This window comes from Bidens hawaiensis, unplaced genomic scaffold (genome assembly GCF_021521415.1).
Source record: "Bidens hawaiensis isolate Kalapana, Puna unplaced genomic scaffold, B.hawaiensis_p1.1 tig00016263_1, whole genome shotgun sequence".
Lineage (NCBI taxonomy): Eukaryota > Viridiplantae > Streptophyta > Magnoliopsida > Asterales > Asteraceae > Bidens > Bidens hawaiensis.
The window spans coordinates 15,293-35,255 of NW_027492483.1; the positions used below are offsets into that span (position 1 = coordinate 15,293).

Consider the following 19,963-nt stretch of genomic DNA (forward strand, 5'->3'; position numbering starts at 1 on the left):
CCGCCACCGGAATTGTTCCATGCCTTCTTCCCAACCATCTACCACCACTATGTCGTTCCATCTATCACAGCACCGCCGACATTCGAGAACCACCACAATCGTTGTCCCGATGCAGATCCGATTTGAAATAGAGGCGGAGAGACGGGCTACACCATCTTCGTCTTCGATACTCAAAATCTGACCCCGATTTGGTTATTTTGAAGCTATACGACGACGTCTGGAGATGATTCTCGTCGTTGAGAACGCCGTTGGGAATATTCAGATGACGGGATTGAGTTCACGGAAGTATCAACGAGAACACTTTGTTGGGTTGTTAGTAACTGGAAGCTAGATTGATAAAATGAAGACACAGTCGCCGACGGTGGTGTTAGTCGGAGATCCAGTGTCGATTGAGTATTACCAGTTTACCCTCGATTTAACGGACAAAATAGACGGAGTTAGAAAAAAGTACTAAAATGGCAAGTTTTGGTAACGTGAAGTAGCCATTTGCAAAAAATTCAAATTCGGTACTAAAGTTGCGTAGTTGCGCAAACCACATGTACTAAATGGCACATAACTCCCCATTTTAATATATGGTTCTTATTTCTTAGTCATTTCAATATATGAATTCAATATTTATTAAATGCAAGTTCCAACCAATTCATTTGTTAACATTAATTGTGAAATAAGAAAATATTAAAATTGAAGTTGCAAATCAGCTAGAATAAAATTTTAAAGTCATATATAATTACAAATTAAAGAAAATTAAGATGCATCATTATCGAAAAATTTGGATTTGTATGGAAAATACAAATTGTTTTTAAACTGGGATTCAAGCAGCAATGCATAATTTTTTATATAAGATGAGTTTCAAATTTGGATTTAAAATTTTCTCATGTGCATTTTAACTCTAAAATGTGTTTTTTCCTTAATTTTCACCAAACATTTTGTATAGATATTGCAAACATGGAGAATACCTATTATATATATGTATGGTAAGGTTATAGTAAAAACACATTGTTTTGTAAGAATGGTAGGAATAAAGATAGGCCATTAGATCAACTAATCTAATGGTTGAGATTAGAAGTTAAAAAAAACCATGGTGTTTCTTAAGATTATCATTCTTGTATAGGTTATCAGGGGCAATTATATCTATTTAGTTTACAATAACATGGAACCGCCTGGCTATTATGTAGGCTTTTTAAACCTCTTCAAGTCATCAATCACATAAAATTATCTTTTTAAATCTCTTCAGGTCATCTATCGAAAAGAAAAGCATAGTTCAATAATCCATTAAATTAACCCATTGGTTTTTAATTTTAGTTTTACACAATTCGGTAAGAAAACTGTAATCCATTTAATTAACCCATTGAATGATATCATTTAATTATTTTAGTGTTTTACCAATTTCCTATTACAGAACATAAATGAATAACTAAAAACACTTCCAATCATGACAAATATCTTCTAAACTATGTATGATATTTTGGATGAACTAAAACATTAGAAAAAAACGAAAACAACTTAATATATTTAAAAAGGAGAAATCTGTAATTTGCCTCCCTGGTTTATATCGTCGCTGTATGGGTAAACCACTAAAACAGATTTTGCGAATGTTCTGCCACTGTGTTTCTCCGGCGGGTCAGTCTGTGTCACTGCCGTCAGTTGACTGTGAGTTGACTGACAAAAAACGTTGAAATGACCATTTTACCCCTAAGCCTTTAATTAATTGTAAAACTAAATATCCAAATTTCGTGTAAAGGGTGGGGTTCGAACCCCCGACCCCCAGTTTAATAACACACAACACCAACCAGTTGAACTGAACTAAAATTTGAAAAATCTATACAATATGTAATATATATTCAACATTTGAACTGAGCCTAGAATTGAACTAAAAAAGGTTTTTTCTAAACCTTTTTTTTAAAACCATTTTTTTATAAAAAATTTAATGAACTCGTTTTTTAGTAAAATTTTCGCCCGAAAACGACGAAAAGACTCGTTTTTTAGTAAACTTTTGTCCGAAAACAACGAAGCGGCCCGTTTTTTAGTAAACTTTTCGCCCGAAAACGACGAAACAGCCCATTTTTTAGTACACTTTTCGCCCGAAAACGACGAAACGACTCGTTTTTTAGTACACTTTTCGCCCGAAAACGACGAAACGACTCGTTTTTTAGTAAAATTTTAGTCCGAAAACAACGAAACGGGCCGATTTTAGTAAACTTTTCGTCCGAAAACGAGGAAACGACTCGTTTTTTAGTAAACTTTTCGTCCGAAATCGACGAAACGACTCGTTTTTTAGTAAACTTTTCGTCCGAAAACGACGAAACGACTCGTTTTTTAGTAAACTTTTCGTCTGAAAACGACGAAAAATGTCGTTTTTTAGTAAACTTTTCGCCCAAAAACGACGAAAAGTGTCGTTTTTAGTAAACTTTTCGTCCGAAAACGACGAAACGAGCCGTTTTTTAGTAAACTTTTCGTCCGAAAACGAAGAAAAGTGTCGTTTTTTAGTAAACTTTTAGCCCGAAAACGACGAAAAGTGTCGTTTTTAGTAAACTTTTCGCCCGAAAACGACGAACCCAACCACCCGAACCCGAACACAATGAACACAAACATTTTTATATATATATATATAACACGAACACAAAGTACATATAACAAAACACCTGAATTATAAACTTCGGGATTTCACATACATAACATACTTATAATTATTCACTCGATTTATAAACTTCGGGATTTTATAACGGTAGCATCCGGAGACGCGGCCCAAGATTCCACGTACGGTGGAAGTTGACTTGGTTTTGGCCGGCTAAGTTAACCAAAAACCAAGCCGTAATCGCTCGAATCCGAAGCTCTAATAGGAGATTGATGTTAATCGGGGCTCTATCGGGACTCCGTATAGAGCCCGATTGAAGTTCACGGAGATTATTAGCACCATCTTGAAGTTCACGGGGAGACGGAAGCCGGAGACGGGGAGACGGGGAGCCGGGAGGCCGGAGACGGGAGCCAGGAGGAAGTGGGAGCCGAAGACGTGGGTTCGGATACGATGGTGGTGTATATATATATGAAGAAGGAGTGTTGTGTTGAGGATGAAGATGGGTTACGGTGGTGGTGGTGGTGGTGGTGTGTGTGTGTGTGTGTGTGTGTATATGAAAAAGGAGTGTCGAGGAAGAAGGAGAATGAGAAGTTGAGAGGGGTAAGGAAAAGACGTGTAAGGAAAAGAAGAGAAAGTAGGGAGGAGGGTTTCTTACGGGGGAAGCAGGGAAGAAAATAATACCCGGTGGTCGGACTGCCATTTTTCCCGTCAAGTTGGTTTTTCCAAGCTTTAAAAAAAATAACAAACAGAATGGCACAGACTGTGACCCGCCAAATTTCTATTTGTAAAAAGTCTAAAACACCCTCCATCTCAACGGTCACTAACGAAAATATTTAACGGAATGGCACAGACTGCTCCGCCAAAATTACACAGTGGCAGAACATTCGCAAAATCTTTTTCAGTGGTTTACCCATACAGCGACGATATAAACCAGGGAGGCAAATTGCAGATTTCTTTTTAAAAAGAGATTACATAAACGCTGTATGTCGTTGAAATTAAAATTCCTTAAAAACACATTAAAATGTGTTGGGGAATAAATCAAATGATTTAATGTTGTAGATTATGGAATTCATTGTTGTTTTGTAATTATCTTGAAAGAGATTAATCAGTTTCCAAACTACCCCACGTGATAATCCCTTGATTTTAGAAGCTATATTGTTTTAATTGATTTTTAATTTAATTAATTGCAAAGTTAAAATTACTTATCTACCCTTTCATGTAAACTATAGATAAATACCAAATGTCAATTTTCTGTTAGTTCTTACTATTCTTAAAAAACAACTTATTTTTATTTAAACCATTATATATATTGAACATTATAATTATAATCCATATATATAACGATTTACTATATGAATTATTTGTCATTTATTTATATGATTTTATTGTGTAGTATTATAAAGAGTTTTAGCAATAAGAAGATCAATATTTAGTATTCAATATTTTCTTTCATGGCTTAGACCAAAATGCTTCAATAATATATATTTTATGACTTGACTTATACTTTTTTATACATTTAAATACTTTTAGTTTAATAGGCCTTATAAGACAAATTACTTAAATAAAAGCATTCAAAACATTAAACCAAAAAATTGTTTCAATCTCACTCCACTATTTTCGTTTTTCAAAAATCATTTAAGATATTGAAATCTAGAATATCGTTTTAATCAGTTATTTACATAAACTCAATATTATATTAACTTATTAATTTTATTTTTATACAAATACCACGAACTTGGTTATGTTAGTTTTACCTTTTGGTTAGTACAAAATTAAAGTGTTTGTTATGGTATATATTCAAAATAATAAAGTTATACACAATTTTTTAATACAAATTTACAGTTATAACATTTATTATAAAAATTTATAAAAATTCATTAAGATTCTCATCTTAATTATAAAGTAACTTAACAAAAATATATATTTTTTTATTATTTGTAACTTAATCATGTTTCTCATTATATTTCAAGGATATTTCATTTTCACGTTAATTTAAAAAATAAAAATAAATAATCAGGTTAAAAGTCATTTACCATGCTTCCAAAAAAATCCGAAATCTTTGCTTCTTTTTTTTCTATAAGTTGTTAATATATATGTGTGTGTGTGTGTCGATTTGTTAAATATTCCAACAATTTCCCATAATATTAACTAATAAAACGGGATTAGTATTCAAAATTTAAACATTCTTAATCCAATACTTTCAAGTATTATAAATAATAATCACTATCTACACTTTATGTAACTTTAAATCCTCTAATATTCTACTAACTTAGAATAATCACTGCTATTTGACCATGCTTTAAGGTCCATATGTCTTTGTCATTTTTTCTGGCAATTACATTTACATAAAATGAAATAAATCATTTTGTTATATTTTAATTTTCGGTTTATATGTTGATTGATTATACAATTATTAATTGTAAAATATAAAATCAATTAAAATTTTTTAATACACAAAATATTAATGGCAACAAATTTATCATGATCAATCAATTTCAAATTCTAAATATTCTAAAGATGATTATCTAATCAAAGTTCAGGTAATCTGGTTTTTAGGACAATAATGATTTTTGGATAAACATGAGCAGATGATCTCAAATGGCATCATATTAATTGATTAAAATGTATGATATTTTATGTATAAATATTTTTTGTTAGTTTCATGGATACATTATCATTTATCTATGGTCGGTATGCACTTGAAGAACCTTACTTGTCACAAGGAAGAGTTATAAACAAACGTATAAGTTACCTTATCAAGAGTTACAAGCAGACATGTATTAAATAGTTTGATTTTTGATAAACAATGTATACCAACCAATACAATCACAAATATAGTGCACTAGGAATGTTTTATTTATTTGTAACATATTTATGTAATTTCTATAATTTTAATGTAAATTGTAATTGTATTAACAATATATAATCATATTGTTAATCGTTTTTCATTTAATGGTTAAAGTTTAAAACTTTTATCAATTAACCGTATAAAACACGAGCCTCAGACTAGTGTTTCATAAACTGTTTGCAAACCCATATCTAAAAATGTCATAAAATTTTTTACCTGAATTTTGTGTTTTTTTTATTTGATAACCTTTTAATAATAAGTAACCCAAAATAACACAGGCTAATAAGCTACCTTTTGTCACTTGTGAAAACATACACAGAGGTTATTCCGTATGTATCCAGGGTTTCATTTCTAATGGCGATGGCTGCAAGACTCCGATCAACCGCCACCAAAGCTCTATCACTTCGATCCACCATCTCACCACCTTCTCAGGTAACTATAATAATAATAATTATCAAATTGAATTATTAGCTGATGATTGTTTATTATATTTTCAATTTTTATTTTGCCCTAACCGTATTACAAATACGTCTAACCCAACCAGATTCAACCCATTTATTTCCTTCCGTTCGGTTCTGTTATCATTAAATAGATTAAGCTGGTTATTATTCGGTTCCGTTGTCCGAATAAGTAAGTAAGATTTGTTGAAAAGATAACCGCACCGCAAACCGAATTCACAGTTTTTTCAGGGTTTTCCGGTTAGGGATAGTCGGAAACTATCGGTTGAAGTCTTTTTTTGGTGTTTTTATTCAAACACCTAGCTGATATTTTTTTGTAAGTAGGGCGTCGATGTCGAATCGATAATGTGGGTGTGTCTGGAATTTTATTTGAATTAATTTTGACGCATTGTAGTTAGGGTTCAGTTGCATAAATAAAACGTAATAACATGTGATTTTAACGTAGGTGGATGAAATGTAGTCACTTCCAGGTTCGGATTTGATTATGTAAATTGTATAACTCAATATACATTATTATATAAATTGTGAAGTATTAAACTATTGTGCCATGTAGACTAGCTGCCTCGTAGATCTAGTTGCTTGTTGTTATTAGTTAGTTAGTCGGTTAATCATAATATCTGTATATAAGCGAGCTCTAGCTTATATACAAAGATCAGTTTAACTAACTTATGATTAACTGACTAACTAACTATTAACAACAAACAACTAGATCTACGTGGCATGACAGCTTAATACTTCACACAAGTCAATAATTCAATATGTATATTGTAGTCTCAGCCGTTTGTTTATCTAATTAAGTTATCTAATGTTGGAATTGGTACACATATTCACATGCGAAAAGGTTGAATACAAATATTGAAATAATAATTTGAGGTATTTGTCCCACAAGTGTATGGTCTTAACTCTTAATCGATACTCTGTAATATGATAATATACTCAAAGTAGCATTTTCCCAACATGTTTAATACTATAATGTGAAAACATGATATAAAGCTACAATTTAGATGAACGAAACTTTTTAGTAATCATACTATTTGTATATTTAAGCTGCAATGTTTGGTGACATTAGATGAACGGAACTTTTTAGTAGTCATAATATTTATATATTTAAGCTGCAATGTTTTGGTGACTTAACTCACCGACTTATAGTTGCTTCTGCCAAACAAAATTGTATTGTATAAGGGTATTCATCATGTTGCATGTTTCACCCTATCCTTTATTGTTTTTGTCTATTAGTACGTAGTTTTGTAGATGATTTGTTTATGCCTAGAGTGTTCATTATCTTTCCGCACATGTCCTTTTTTGTCAAGCATCATCGTCTAATGATGTTTTTATAAATATGAATATTTTTTTTGAGTTTTGCTAAATTTACTATTTTGATTTTGCAGCAATTGAGAAATTATGCTTCTGGTTCTGCTTCTAAGGAAGTAAAGGTCAAGGTAATGTATTATACTCATCATGCTGTGTAATACTTTGCTATATTGGCTTAAAGGGTATTGAAATGTGTCACAATTATAATATTTCCAAAGTTACTGATGTTAATATTTAATTGTCATGATGTTGCTCAGGTTCCTGTAGCTATGTTTGGAGGCTCGGGAAACTATGCATCGGCATTATTCATTGCAGCAGCAAAAGCAAACGCATTGGAAAAAGTTGAATCAGAACTGGCTGATTTTGTTGCAGCCACTACAAAAGCCTCAACATTTTCTCAGTTCATGAAAGATTTGGCGGTGCCTGCAGATACTAGAGTGAAGGCCATTAATGAAATTTCTGCTCAAGCTAAGTTTTCAGATGTCACAAAGAATTTCTTAGGTATAGATCAATTCTAATTATTATGTGTTGATGTTGTTACCGAAGATTTGTTTTGTGAATGAGGTTAGTTGTTTTATTGAGTTATGTGATTTTTGGCAGTTGTTTTGGCTGACAATGGGCGGCTTCGACATGTTGACACTATCGCCAAGAGGTTTTCGGATTTGACCATGGCGCATCGAGGAGAAGTTAAAGCTGTTGTCACTACTGTGATTGTAAGTCTGATTTTGACTTTAAAAAGTTGTAAAATAAGAACTTTTGCAAGTACCTGAACTTTTTTAAAAGCATAATATGCGCTGTCCTTGTTTTTCTTAAGCCATGAATAGAGGTGTAAACGAGCTAAGTTGGGCTTGACCTCGTCTAAGCTCAAGCTTGGCTCGTTTAACATTGCAGAGCTTGTTTCGAGCTCTATATCTGAAGCTCGAAAGTAATTTTTTAAGCTCGAGTGCGGCTCACGTGCGACTCGTTTTTAATTTTGCATGATTTTTATTTATTTTATAAGATTATTTGTATCCTTACATAATATTTTAATTCTTATTTATTATTAGTATTTTGTTATATATAACATAATATATATTATTTAGTTATTTTTCATCAGCTCGAGCTCATCTATTAAATGAGCTCTAATTTAGGCTTGAGCTCGGGCTCAAGCTCATTTAAGCTCGACGAGATTTGAGTTGTTAGCAGGTTGATCTTGAGTAGCTCACAAACACTTGGCTCGTTTACACTCCTGGTCCCCTATCCACAAATTAGTTTTCAACTCTTTTTAGATCCCACTTGTACTGTAGTGGATTGCAGTTTCTTGGATCCATATATTTATTTCGTTTTGAGTTTGTTCTATGTTGATCTTAATGTGGTTATATGATAATATAATGTTCAAGATTCACTAATGATTTTGTTTGATCTGGTCAATAGGGAAAATCAAAGAAAGATATAAGAAAACATATTGCATAACTATGATTTGTTTAACCGGTTATATTTAGCATGCTTTTTCGTTTTGTTTTATCTCTTTGTCTTGATATAACTCAGTTTGATCTTATTAATTGCACTCTTTGACATATTTCTGATACAATTTTGCTATTCTACCAGCCACTCCCTGCTGAAGAAGAGAAAGAATTGAAAGCAACTTTACAGGAAATACTCGGTAAAGGGAAGAAAGTTCATCTTGAGCAGAAGGTAGTTTATGCCCATTTCTGAATTTAACAAATATTAAATAATTTCTTAAATATGTTTACACAAACTAAACAAAAGTAATTTCATTTTCTGAACTAAATGCACTTATCTATCCCTTAACCAATTTGATGACTCATTATTAGCCAAGATTTTAAAATTTTCTTATCTGAGCGAAGCTTTTAAATTTTACCCATCTGGCCCGTTTGATGTAAACATAGCCCTAATTGATTCTTTTCGATAATCGGGTTATAGCTATCACATTTAGTTTATGCTTGAACTTCTGCAATGGAACAACAGAGTGACAACTTTTTTTTTTTTTTTTTTTTTTTTTTTTTTTTTGTATATGAACATCAGATTGATCCCAGTATTCTCGGCGGGCTTGTGGTGGAATTCGGGCAAAAGGTTTTTGACATGTCGATAAAGACCCGGGCAAGGCAAATGGAGCGGTTCTTGCGTGATCCGGTTAACTTTGATGCTTAAACATGTGGCTCTTTTGTAAGACTATGGGCCTGTTTTAATTTAATGGTTTCAAGAAAGAATGTTTTTATCTGGTTTTCTTCATTTTTGATATTGATGAAATAAAAAGTTAAATGTTGTTATTTGAAGTTATATCTATCTTCTGGCTGATTCTCAAGTCACATGATGATGCAAATTGATTTGATTGATTGAGTATAGCAGTAAATAATTTTCATGCACCGTTCTAATTAAAACCTAGTGCAACACTCTTTTAATGTTTTTGATGCATTGAATGCTTTTATAATTTTTTTGTTTTTATCAAATTGAATAAGATAGTGAAAACTGTTTTTAAGACTTTTAACTCTTTGCATTTTTACCTTTTCAATTCTTCACATTCTTAGCATTTCACTAGTTATATTTTTGGTATTAACTTTGTCCTTTTAATGGTCTCTTGACAATTTTATCAAGCTATACATCACTATAATTGACATGTTAGTTAAAGACAGGTACGGCAATACAAGATAACAATATTTATTAATTTATACACTTTCAAACAAAAACAAGTATGGCGATACTAACATAAGAAAATGTTCTTTATAAAGTAAATAAAACGATTATAGTTCTTGGACGACAATAGAAGCAAGTCAACAATCCAACGATTGTTGCAGGACCATATGTTCGTATTGATATTGGAAACTCGCAATAATGTATTTCCATCAATACTCTACTTCATTTGACTTTCGCGTCAACAAATTCGAGGCTATTTGTTGTGGATTAACGCCCCAAATCCAACTCAACACCGCTTTTTTGGTCAACGTGGTGTGTTTTCACGCTTCTAGGAGTTTATACTTTATACAGTACAGACAATGTACACGTAGTCTAACGATTGAAGAAAAGAAAGAACTACCCTCATTCGAGGGCTAAATTGTGTAATTTAATAAACCGAACCATACAACGTTCTAAGACTTGCATACTAAAGCTAACACAATAAAGTTAAAATGAAAAACTTTAGCTAACTTAATAACACTATCATTATTAATATAACTATAACTTACTCTATAAATTAAGAAAAAAAAAAAGTAAAACCCTTATATTAAGTTTTGGCAAATAACAACAAAAGAACCGCAAAGCCCTTTGTAACTACTATAATACCGACAAAATATAACACACAAATTTACATATAACTACAATACTAGTATCAAACATAGAAATTACTAGAAATAGCAATCTATTATCCATATCTCCATATGATGACCTCGTAACTCGACACGTAATCATGCAACGTGTCTTCAGCCGCCATCACCACCTAACCAAGTTCCAACACGTGTCAAACACCAGTTGCATACCAGAAACATTTATATAGTCATGTTCCCTACGTCTTTTCACCAAAACATAACAGAAACCTTAAAACGTCCTTCAATTCCCGGGAAACAAAACATTAACTTTTGTTTGTTTAAAGAAAGTTTTTTTTATAGCAAGACAATGGCGGTAACGACAGTTGAAGAACCCATGCTTACAAGACTCGATCGTCTCGATATAATCGTAAGTAAAAATAGTAATAAATAAAACCTGTAGGTGCAGACGAGTTGAGCCGCTTGTGGGTTACTCGAGCTTGTATCGGTAACTAGCTTGGTGGTTACTTGTGCTCATGTCTATAACTAGCATGTAATTAACAAGCTGAGCTATTTTGAGCTTGGGTCAAGTCAGAGTCTCATATAGCGCTCATTTAGTTATCGAGCTTGTGTTCAAGCCTAGTATGGGAAGCTCGTCAAGTCTTAACAAGCCTTGTGTATTTTTTTAGTTTTTTGAACTCTTTTGAACTTCATTGTATTAATTTTGCACCACACGAGTTCGGCTCATTTAGTTATCTGAGTCTATGCTCGAGCCTTTATGGGAAGCTCGTCAAGTCTTAACAAGCCTTGTGTACTTTTTGTTTATAACCTCTTTTGGAACTTGTAGTATTAGTTTCATACGTACGGCATATCTTTGACTCGCTTAAGATAGTTCACGAGCCTAAGATGAGGTTCGTATAAGGTTTTTCTCAAAATATATAAGAATAAATAAAAGCATTTTTAAGTTAATTAATCAATAATAAATAATAAGAGAGTCGAGCTTGAAAACAACTAATGTGCTGAGCTCAAGCTTTAAAAAATGGGCTCGAGCTCTCATAGCTTAAAACAAGCTGAGCTCGACTCAACTTGTTTACACCCCGATTTTTTAATCTATTTTTGTTATTGTGATTTGATTTGTGAATAGGTGAGGAAATTGGAAGACTTAAAAGGTGGGAATAGTTTCCGAACGCCGAAGATTTCGTGTCCATCGAGTCCGTCGAGTAGTACGCTTGCGAGTGAGGGTAAAGCTTCGTCGTTTGATTTTTCGCCTCGGAGCTTAGAGAAGCATTGTCGTCCGATCGATGATGTGATAGTGGAGACGGAGATGAAAGGAACCTTAATCGAGAGGCTTGTTCATGTCGAAGACCGCGTAGCAAAGGTAAAAAAAAAACTGGTGGTATATATATTCAATAATATTCATTGATTCATTTACCTTTATGGTATATATATCACAACATATAATAATAATAATAATAATAATAATAATAATAATATTTCCCAAACATAACCCCCGGACAAGAATTTGTTGCCCACCCCCACCCCAAACATTTTGCCCCTGCTCTTTATCGCCCAAAATTGCCGCCACTACACGAAGTCTTAGAAAATCACATTACATTGATAGATCTTGAGGTCATAGTCATAATAGCTAGCACTATGCATGCATGATTGCCTCATGCATAATTTTTATTTTATTTAGTAAAACTTAGGTATTTCACTTTAAAAAACTTTTTGGTCAGTTTTAGGTTAAACCCATTGTGTTTGGATCGATTTGGAGGGTTAGAGGGTTGATATGTTTTTCGGTAATTTTTCTGTTTTTTTAAATGTGTTGTATCTTCTAAATTAAGATTGGGCTTTGCAATTCAAAAAGGGATAGCGACGCGTAACTTGTTGCCCGTTTGGCTTGGCTTATGTTTTGATGTAATCACAATTTTTTAGTTTTATTAATAAAATTAAGAAGGCGGTATTTTATGTTGAAAGTTAAAAACAGAAAAAAAAATCCCTGGTTACTATATATTTGCCATTTTTTTAACACAACTGTTTTTTTTAATAAAATTAAATAATTAAACACAAACCGAACTACATCTGGATAATGGGTAAGCGAGCAACAAGCTTATTGTTTTCAAATAATGCTAAAATATAGCAAACAACGAAATCTGGGTTAAAGGATCGTCTTAAAATTTTTGGGTTTTTGTGTAGTATGTTGGGTCAAACCTATGAACACGAACGATTTAAGTCATTTAACACTGATGTTTAGATACTAAGTGGTCGGATCGATGTTCAGTTGTGTGTGCAGTTGGAGGAGGAGATAGACGCGGAGAAGAGAAGACTTGAACAAGAACAAAAGAAGAAATTGATCAAGAAGAAGAAGAGGGGTTTGAAGCAACTAGTCAAATCTTGTGTTACAGGCAACGGATCGGTCTACTGATGAATCATAATGTGGCTTTGAGTTTGCAATTTTCGACCCTTTTTTCTAGTGGGTTTCGGTTTCATTTGCTGTGAATCCAGAGATCATCTTTGTATATCTTTTGTCGAAAGAGTTGTGGTCATGTAATATTTAAGTTTATTGTCGACGGAATATTTGTATCAACAAAATAAAGCGTTACTTATAGAAGTTATCCTTCAGAGAGTCGTTACCAACTCTCACTAGAGCCTTAATTTGTTACAGGTTTTGAGCTTATTGACAGTATTTGTATAGTAGTAGTAGGAACCTGCCCACCTCACCCAGAAATATGGTTTCGGCTGAACTGGTTTTTGACACTATAGGTTCGTACATCAGCTCGTATTCACTAAAACCTGTTTTGGACCTGAGCCGATTTTAAAAACGTAAAGTAAACCCCGCCTTTTTGCCCCAACCTGATTTATAACCCAATCCAAATCAGTTTTAAGTTCCGAGCACTACTAAACTGATTTTTATAACATGTTAGACCAACACGGTTTGGTTTATAGACCAATTTTGCACCCCCTTTAGCTACAAGTATATTTCGATAGCAAGCGTTATCATATAATTGCCCAAACAGTTAGGACTGTCGAATGTCATGGCTGACGATTTCGTTGGGTCGCTTAAACCTTTATGTAAATGCTCTTTCTTTAAAATACACTTCTTGTTCTATCCAATTATTGATTTCATTTAGACATGAATTGCTTTAATCTCATCCATGATTCCGAAAGCTGCTTAGGGGATTGATATAAGAAAACACAACTTACATAAAAATTTAAATCACTCACCAAAGGCATTTCAGTCAAATCAACCATCAAACTAGACCTACAATTGACTGTTTAAAACGTTTTGCAAAAGGCTTTAGCGAACAGGTTGTTATGTGCACAAAACGTTGTATTTCGGCATAATCCACAGACAGTTGTTGCAACTGTGCATGCATCAACCAAAAAGCGTATACAAAAGTAACAATGCAATGCATGTCAGTTTCGATCCAACTAACATACAGCTGGTAGGTCTTTTGGACATATAATTGGTCAAAAGGAAGATGAAAATCATTTCCAAACATAGTGAGCAGGCGAATAAGGTCTCATCCTGTCCCATGGGACAGACAATACCACCATCTTTCAACTATTACAACATGTTCTTAGGATTCCAAATGTACAAGTTTCATCCCTTACATGGTACAACTCCAGATTGCACAAAAGATTGTGAGATAGGTTGATAACAGTCACTCTCTCTAGCCTTACACAGTAGAACCAACACAAGTAACCAAAGCCAAGAATGAATTGCCAGATAACATTAACATATGTTACATGCCTGCACTTTCAACCAAACAGAACGTCACTGCGCTTTTCTTGAATGAATTTTATTAACTTAATGCAAGATTAATCTAGAAATGAAAAAAAAGAAAAAAAAAAAAACTCTAACCAACTTTAATCAAAATAACCTAACCAATTGAGAAACCGATTGTTCAGTTATCACTTTTTGACAACCAAATTTTATGGTTTTGTTATGGTTATCGTGTTATACATGTATATAAATTAACGAATTTACCCAAACAAACCATCATTAAAACCAACCTTTATATTTTGTGATTTTTATAACAATATATATTAAAAAAACCTTCATTCTTATATATAACACCTTCAACATAATATGCTTTTAGCTATAATTTTTTTAAATAACACCTTCATTCTTCCTCAACATGCTTACAAATTTTTTTTATTTCACCTGAAATATTATCGGATCTATTAACTGAACTGAACTAACGAACCATATTATTTAATATTTTTGTATAATTAAACTTATTTAACTGAAAGTGAAACGGACCCGTTATGAAAATCTAAAAAAAGTAAGAGAGGCTACAGATTCAGTTTTGGCCTATAATCGAACCATGTTCACCTAAGTGAGGGAAAAATATGTCCAAAATGTTGGCTTTTAACAAGATTTACCCCGATAAACATTTTAACAGGAACTAACCTTTTGTCATCAGTAATACGGGCCGTTACGGAAACTGATTAACCATATTACCCTTATCCCTTTTGAAGTAGTGCCCTCCTTCCCTATCCATCAAATTAAAGTTGCATGTTGATGACAACATGTGGTGATCATTGTTGTTTCCATTTGAGGGGCTGTTTCTTTTAAGCATATCTTCAAAGATTGCAGAGTTTCCAGAGTAGTTTGTGGAATCTGATTGCAATGATGTGTGTTGAACGGATTTTGACCCGTTTTGTTGTGAAGGATCTGTGGTTCCATCATTATTGAGCTTTTTTGTATTGAGGAAGCGGCCTCCACAGCCCCGGGCCCTTTTAATCGCGTGTTGGTGCCGCGATTCATGGAGATACGGCTGAAATGAAGACAAAATAAGTTCACTTTGATAAGTAAAAACAATAATAATTAGCATATAATATACTAGATGTTTCATGTAGCAATTTGACCTATTTACTTATTACTCATTGTGAGGTTATGTTTTATCTCTAATGGGTCAAACGGGTTAAGATTAAAAGAAAATGGGTCAAACGGCAAAAGATAAATTTCAGTTAATCCACCTAAAGCATTTTATTCAAGAAAGTGTATTCATGTTGATATAATATGATGCTCATTTTCATACTTTCTACACTGATTATTTATAAAAAAATTAAAAGCTTTGAACAAAGTGTATTTTTGGTCAGCCCAACCGACCCACCCATCTATTCTGTCACCTCTAAAAAACAAAAAAACTGCATCAAGTTGTAGGACATTAAATCAAAATAATTTAATTGGCATTCATATACATGTATACACACGTACACTCAAAAGAGCTGTTAAACAATTTTGAAAGAGGGATGTTCAATACACAACTGATTTTTAAGTTTATTACTGTGAGAACTGCATAAATACTTATAACCATTGCTTTAAATGTGGTATAAAAAGACGGTTTTTTAGAAAGGAGTATAACTGTAGTGAAAGAACATGTGCAGTCTTATTTAAATTAACATAATATTCAATAATCCAGCAAACTTCAATAATCCAGCAAACATTTCCTGTAAATTTTCTAGTTAAAAAAATTGTACCTTTCTCGACTTGATCACTTTCTTTTCCAATTCTGCTTTAGCCCTCGATTGTCTTCGCCTTAGAATCCCATGATACTGTTTAGCGTTCACATAAACCGGCTCCTCCTCCATTTGTAAAGGCAATGGCATTCTAGGCGGATGGATCCCAAGATACGGCGGATGTGTCAGCTGGCATGCCTCAACAGAATTGTCAAAAAAAAATCTTCCCGATGAAAAAACATTTTAACAGGCGCTATAACAAAGAAGTTTCTTATACAACTATAACTGATCAGTACACACAGATTGTCACCTGTAACAATAAATTCCGCCTCCTAATAACTCAAATTTTTAATTTGCAAAACACGTGGACAAAAATGTGACAAATTGGGAAAGCTAATTATGTAAATTGTAAAGATTATATGGTAGGGCTTATTGTAATCTTGATCATGGTCCACATATGTTTATAATTATGATTTCTAACTATAACATGTCATCCAATATTCATTGACCAAAACATTTGTCTGCAAGCTGGCACAAAATAAAATAATGGAACTGCAAAAAAAGTTAAGCGTTCTTACCGGAGTTCCATAATTCATCATTCCTGCATATTGTGGGTCCTGATATGGATAAGATGACAAAACCTGCAAAATGCTTTTAGTAAGTGGTTGGCTAGTACTATGAAAAAATATTAAATTCTAAATTCCCACTTAGTTGATCTCATAATAATAGTGTCCAGTGGCCTCATTTTTCACAGTTTCAAAATTTTAATGTATAAATAAATACTTACACACACACACAGAGATATGTGAAAACTATGTTAGCACTTGTATCTATTTCTTTAATTATGGCACATAAGACCTACACATATGTGTGTGTAGAGACTAGAGAGAGAGAGATAAGAGGGATTACTATTGAGTGGCCCACAAGTTCCATCGGTGAATTTGTTTCAACTTGTTTAGCCTGATGCTGATCTTGACCATTGTTCACATTCAAACCTGAAATGTTAAGTTCAGTGTCATAATCCCACTTCTACATAACAGACAAGAAAAGCAAACATTAAGAAAAAATAATACACTTTTCAAAGCCAAACTAAAAAATGTTGTATAAAGTTCTGGAAAAGGGTCTAATAAGCTTAACACTACATAAAAATAAAAAAATAAAACAAAAAAAATAAAAAAAACTAGTAGACTTCCAACAATATAATCAAGGCTTTGCATCATATTTGTTGCATGTAAATATCAATTATCTCTGATTAAAAACAACTTCATATTCCACCTAATATTAATATTCTGCAGCTTAATTAGCATAATAAAAGACAATTTTACACATTTATGAAACTGCATCAAGTGTTTTACCTTGTTAGCAAACATAACATATGAACAACTGATGAATACTAACATTTATGAAATCTAGAACATAAATCAACTTTATAACCTAACAAGAACAGATCAGATTAGTGGTGAGCATATATCGGTCCGGTTCAGTTATTCCACTCCACTAAAACCAAAAACCGAAATTCGATTTTTGCAAAATTATCCACCGAAACCGATAACCAAAATCAGTTCAGTTATTTTGTTCAGTTTGTCAGTTTTCGGTTCTCGGTTCAGTTAGGTTAATTTCGGTTAGTAACAACCAAACTTGGGATAAAATTTATAAAAACATGAAATGGAGTTATAAAAGCTAGAATTATATAAAAATATCAATGGTTCGGTCCGGTTAACCAAGAGTACACAAAAAAACCGATAACTGATTTTCGGTTCGTTTTCTTCGGTTCCCACTTCAGTTAGATTAATTTCGGTTAATAACCAAACTTGTGCTAAAATTTATAAATCCATTAAACGGAGATAAAAAATAGCTACAATTATATACAAATATCAATGGCTCGGCCCGGTTAACCGAGGGCACACAAAAAAAACCGATAACCAATTTACGGTCCGTTTTCTTCGGTTTTCGGTTAACGGTTCAGTTATTGCTCACCCCTAGATCTAACAGCCAGTTTATTTACGCCCAAAATCAGTAATTCAACAACACCGAAAACCCGAGGCATATTAAGTTAAACTTCATCAACACATACCAGCCAGTGGAGCAGTGGATGAATCTGTATTATCATTAACAGCAACAGCAACACCGTGTTTAATCCTGTGCCACCACGGCTGCGAGTAAACATTCGCCGGAGGCATAACCGGCACTCCGTCTTGCTGTTGATCTTCATCGCTAGGGTTTGCTGGCATGGTGATTCTCAATTCGGCTAATCTAGTTCACGGCAATCAGTTATTCAGCATGTATTCATACCCAATTGCAAGGTTATGTGATCAATTTATAACCAAACGGTTTGAAGAAAGAAACCCTAATTTATTGGAATTGGGGGAAAGTGAAATGAAACCTGTTGGAATTGGAATTGGAATCTTGAATTGTGAATTGTAAATGATGTGATGATATTTGTTGGATTCGATATAATAATATTATTATTATTATTATTATTTAGGGTTCACGCCAGCGTTGCTATTTGTGTCGCTGTTAAGGAGTAAATGGAATATAATATAATAATATATAAACGGGTTGAACCGGCCGGTGGGTAATTTACAGTTTTACCCTTAGTTATTTGTATACTTACGGTGAACCATTTTGAATTTATATGTTATGCTTTGGATGTTGGGGTGTAAATGAGCTGAGCTAAGTCAAATCGAGCTCATTAAGGCTCAAGTTTGGCTCGTCTTAACTTATGAGGGCTTTCGAGCTTAGATCGCTTTAACTTAAAAGGGCTTGATCTTGAATTCGGCTCATTTAGAGCTCTATTCTTAAAGCTCGAGCTTGGCTCGTGATTTGTTATTCAAACTCGGCTCGTCTTTTATTTATTAATTATTTTATTTTTTATTTATCTTAAATGTATATATATCCCTAAATTCTCTAAACAAACTACTGGCTAAATTCATCGCATCGGGATACACTCGTCTTTCAATCCGGGAAAAACCCTCGGCTAAGGCCAACATCCGTGAACACTCTCCCAAATGCACGACAATGCGTTAAGATAAAACATGTTCAGTTCAAGGATCCAACTAGTGAAAACCACTTACTCGTCGAGTCTCCCATCATCACCATGTTGCCTCTGTACTAAATGTTGTGATCATGAATTGAACCTGAGTCACATGGAACACCAAGTCTCTTCCTGACCACTCCACCACTAGCTCATTGGCCTAAATTCTTTTAAGTTATCAGATTGTTTTATTTGTAAATAGAGGATTCTTATGCATTTGACTCGAACTCACGAGTATGAGTCTCACCAAACCCAGATAGCCCTTAAACGAGTTATAATAAATTAAAAACTTAATCTCACCAAATAGTTGATATAAAGATCTTATAAAATATGGATTTACTAAAAATTAGCATCCGATGTTTTTTTTTAAAAAAGATCTTATTTATAAGTAAGCAACGATTTTATAGTAAAAAAAATAAGCAGGTCATTGGTCTCGTCAAACCCAAATAGCTTTTAAACCGGGTTATAACATGTCATTTATTTGTGAAATCTTTTCATCATCAAATTATAAGTACATTATAACTTCCTTACAATAAATAAAATTAAAATCCATAAAAATATATAAATTTTAGAAAAATGTAAAACAACCCCGTAATACGAGGGATAAAAACTAGTTATTATTTATTTAAAGAGTTTGTTTAGGCTAGGCAATTCAAACTCAATATGTGAAGCTCTGGCTCGGGCTCGTTTATTAAATAAGTCATAATATAAAATTTGTGCTCAACTCGGCTTGATTTGAGTTTTTAATAAACCGATCTTCAGCTCACAAGCTACTCGCCTTATTTACAACCTATTTGGAAGTAAGAAACCCACTTGATTTTCCTATTGTTTAAAATTATTTTATTGCTATTGAATTTTATGAATGAGTGTTGTTATTTGAAAAAAGAATTTTGAGTGATTTTATATACAACAAGATTCAAACTTTATCAACCTTAGGTTTATGCCTTTGAAAACAACATATATTATGTTTTTCTATATAAAATACTTTTATTATGCTACTTTAAATTTATCAGATAATGGAATACTTAA

The 19,963-nt window shown here is 32.9% G+C and overlaps 3 protein-coding genes across 4 annotated transcripts; 2 read left to right on the forward strand and 1 right to left on the reverse strand.

Moving 5' to 3' along the window:
- The first annotated feature begins 5,762 nt into the window (after nt 1–5,762).
- On the forward strand, nt 5,763–9,459 carry LOC143551086 (ATP synthase subunit O, mitochondrial-like). Its single transcript, XM_077041600.1, has 6 exons — nt 5,763–5,855; nt 7,270–7,320; nt 7,450–7,693; nt 7,793–7,905; nt 8,780–8,866; nt 9,218–9,459. The coding sequence occupies exons 1-6, from the start codon at nt 5,778–5,780 to the stop codon at nt 9,341–9,343; spliced, it is 699 nt and encodes a 232-aa protein (XP_076897715.1). The 5' UTR covers nt 5,763–5,777; the 3' UTR covers nt 9,344–9,459.
- A 1,297-nt stretch (nt 9,460–10,756) lies between these two features.
- LOC143551087 (uncharacterized) lies at nt 10,757–13,009 on the forward strand. Its single transcript, XM_077041601.1, has 3 exons — nt 10,757–10,861; nt 11,576–11,809; nt 12,713–13,009. Exons 1-3 carry the CDS (start codon nt 10,802–10,804, stop codon nt 12,854–12,856), a joined length of 438 nt encoding a protein of 145 aa, XP_076897716.1. The 5' UTR covers nt 10,757–10,801; the 3' UTR covers nt 12,857–13,009.
- Nucleotides 13,010–13,877: 868 nt separating this feature from the next.
- LOC143551091 (nuclear transcription factor Y subunit A-8-like) lies at nt 13,878–18,305 on the reverse strand. 2 transcript variants are annotated; one of them, XM_077041605.1, is made up of 6 exons: nt 17,975–18,305; nt 16,810–16,895; nt 16,479–16,541; nt 15,922–16,098; nt 14,849–15,215; nt 13,878–14,185 (listed from the first exon to the last, which is right to left on the reverse strand). In XM_077041605.1, the coding sequence occupies exons 1-5, from the start codon at nt 18,129–18,131 to the stop codon at nt 14,874–14,876; spliced, it is 825 nt and encodes a 274-aa protein (XP_076897720.1). In that variant the 5' UTR covers nt 18,132–18,305; the 3' UTR covers nt 13,878–14,185; nt 14,849–14,873. The 2 variants fall into 2 exon arrangements, with proteins under 2 accessions (XP_076897720.1, XP_076897721.1); XM_077041606.1 differs by having other exon boundaries at nt 13,888–14,185; nt 15,922–16,089.
- Between the last annotated feature and the right edge of the window lie 1,658 nt (nt 18,306–19,963).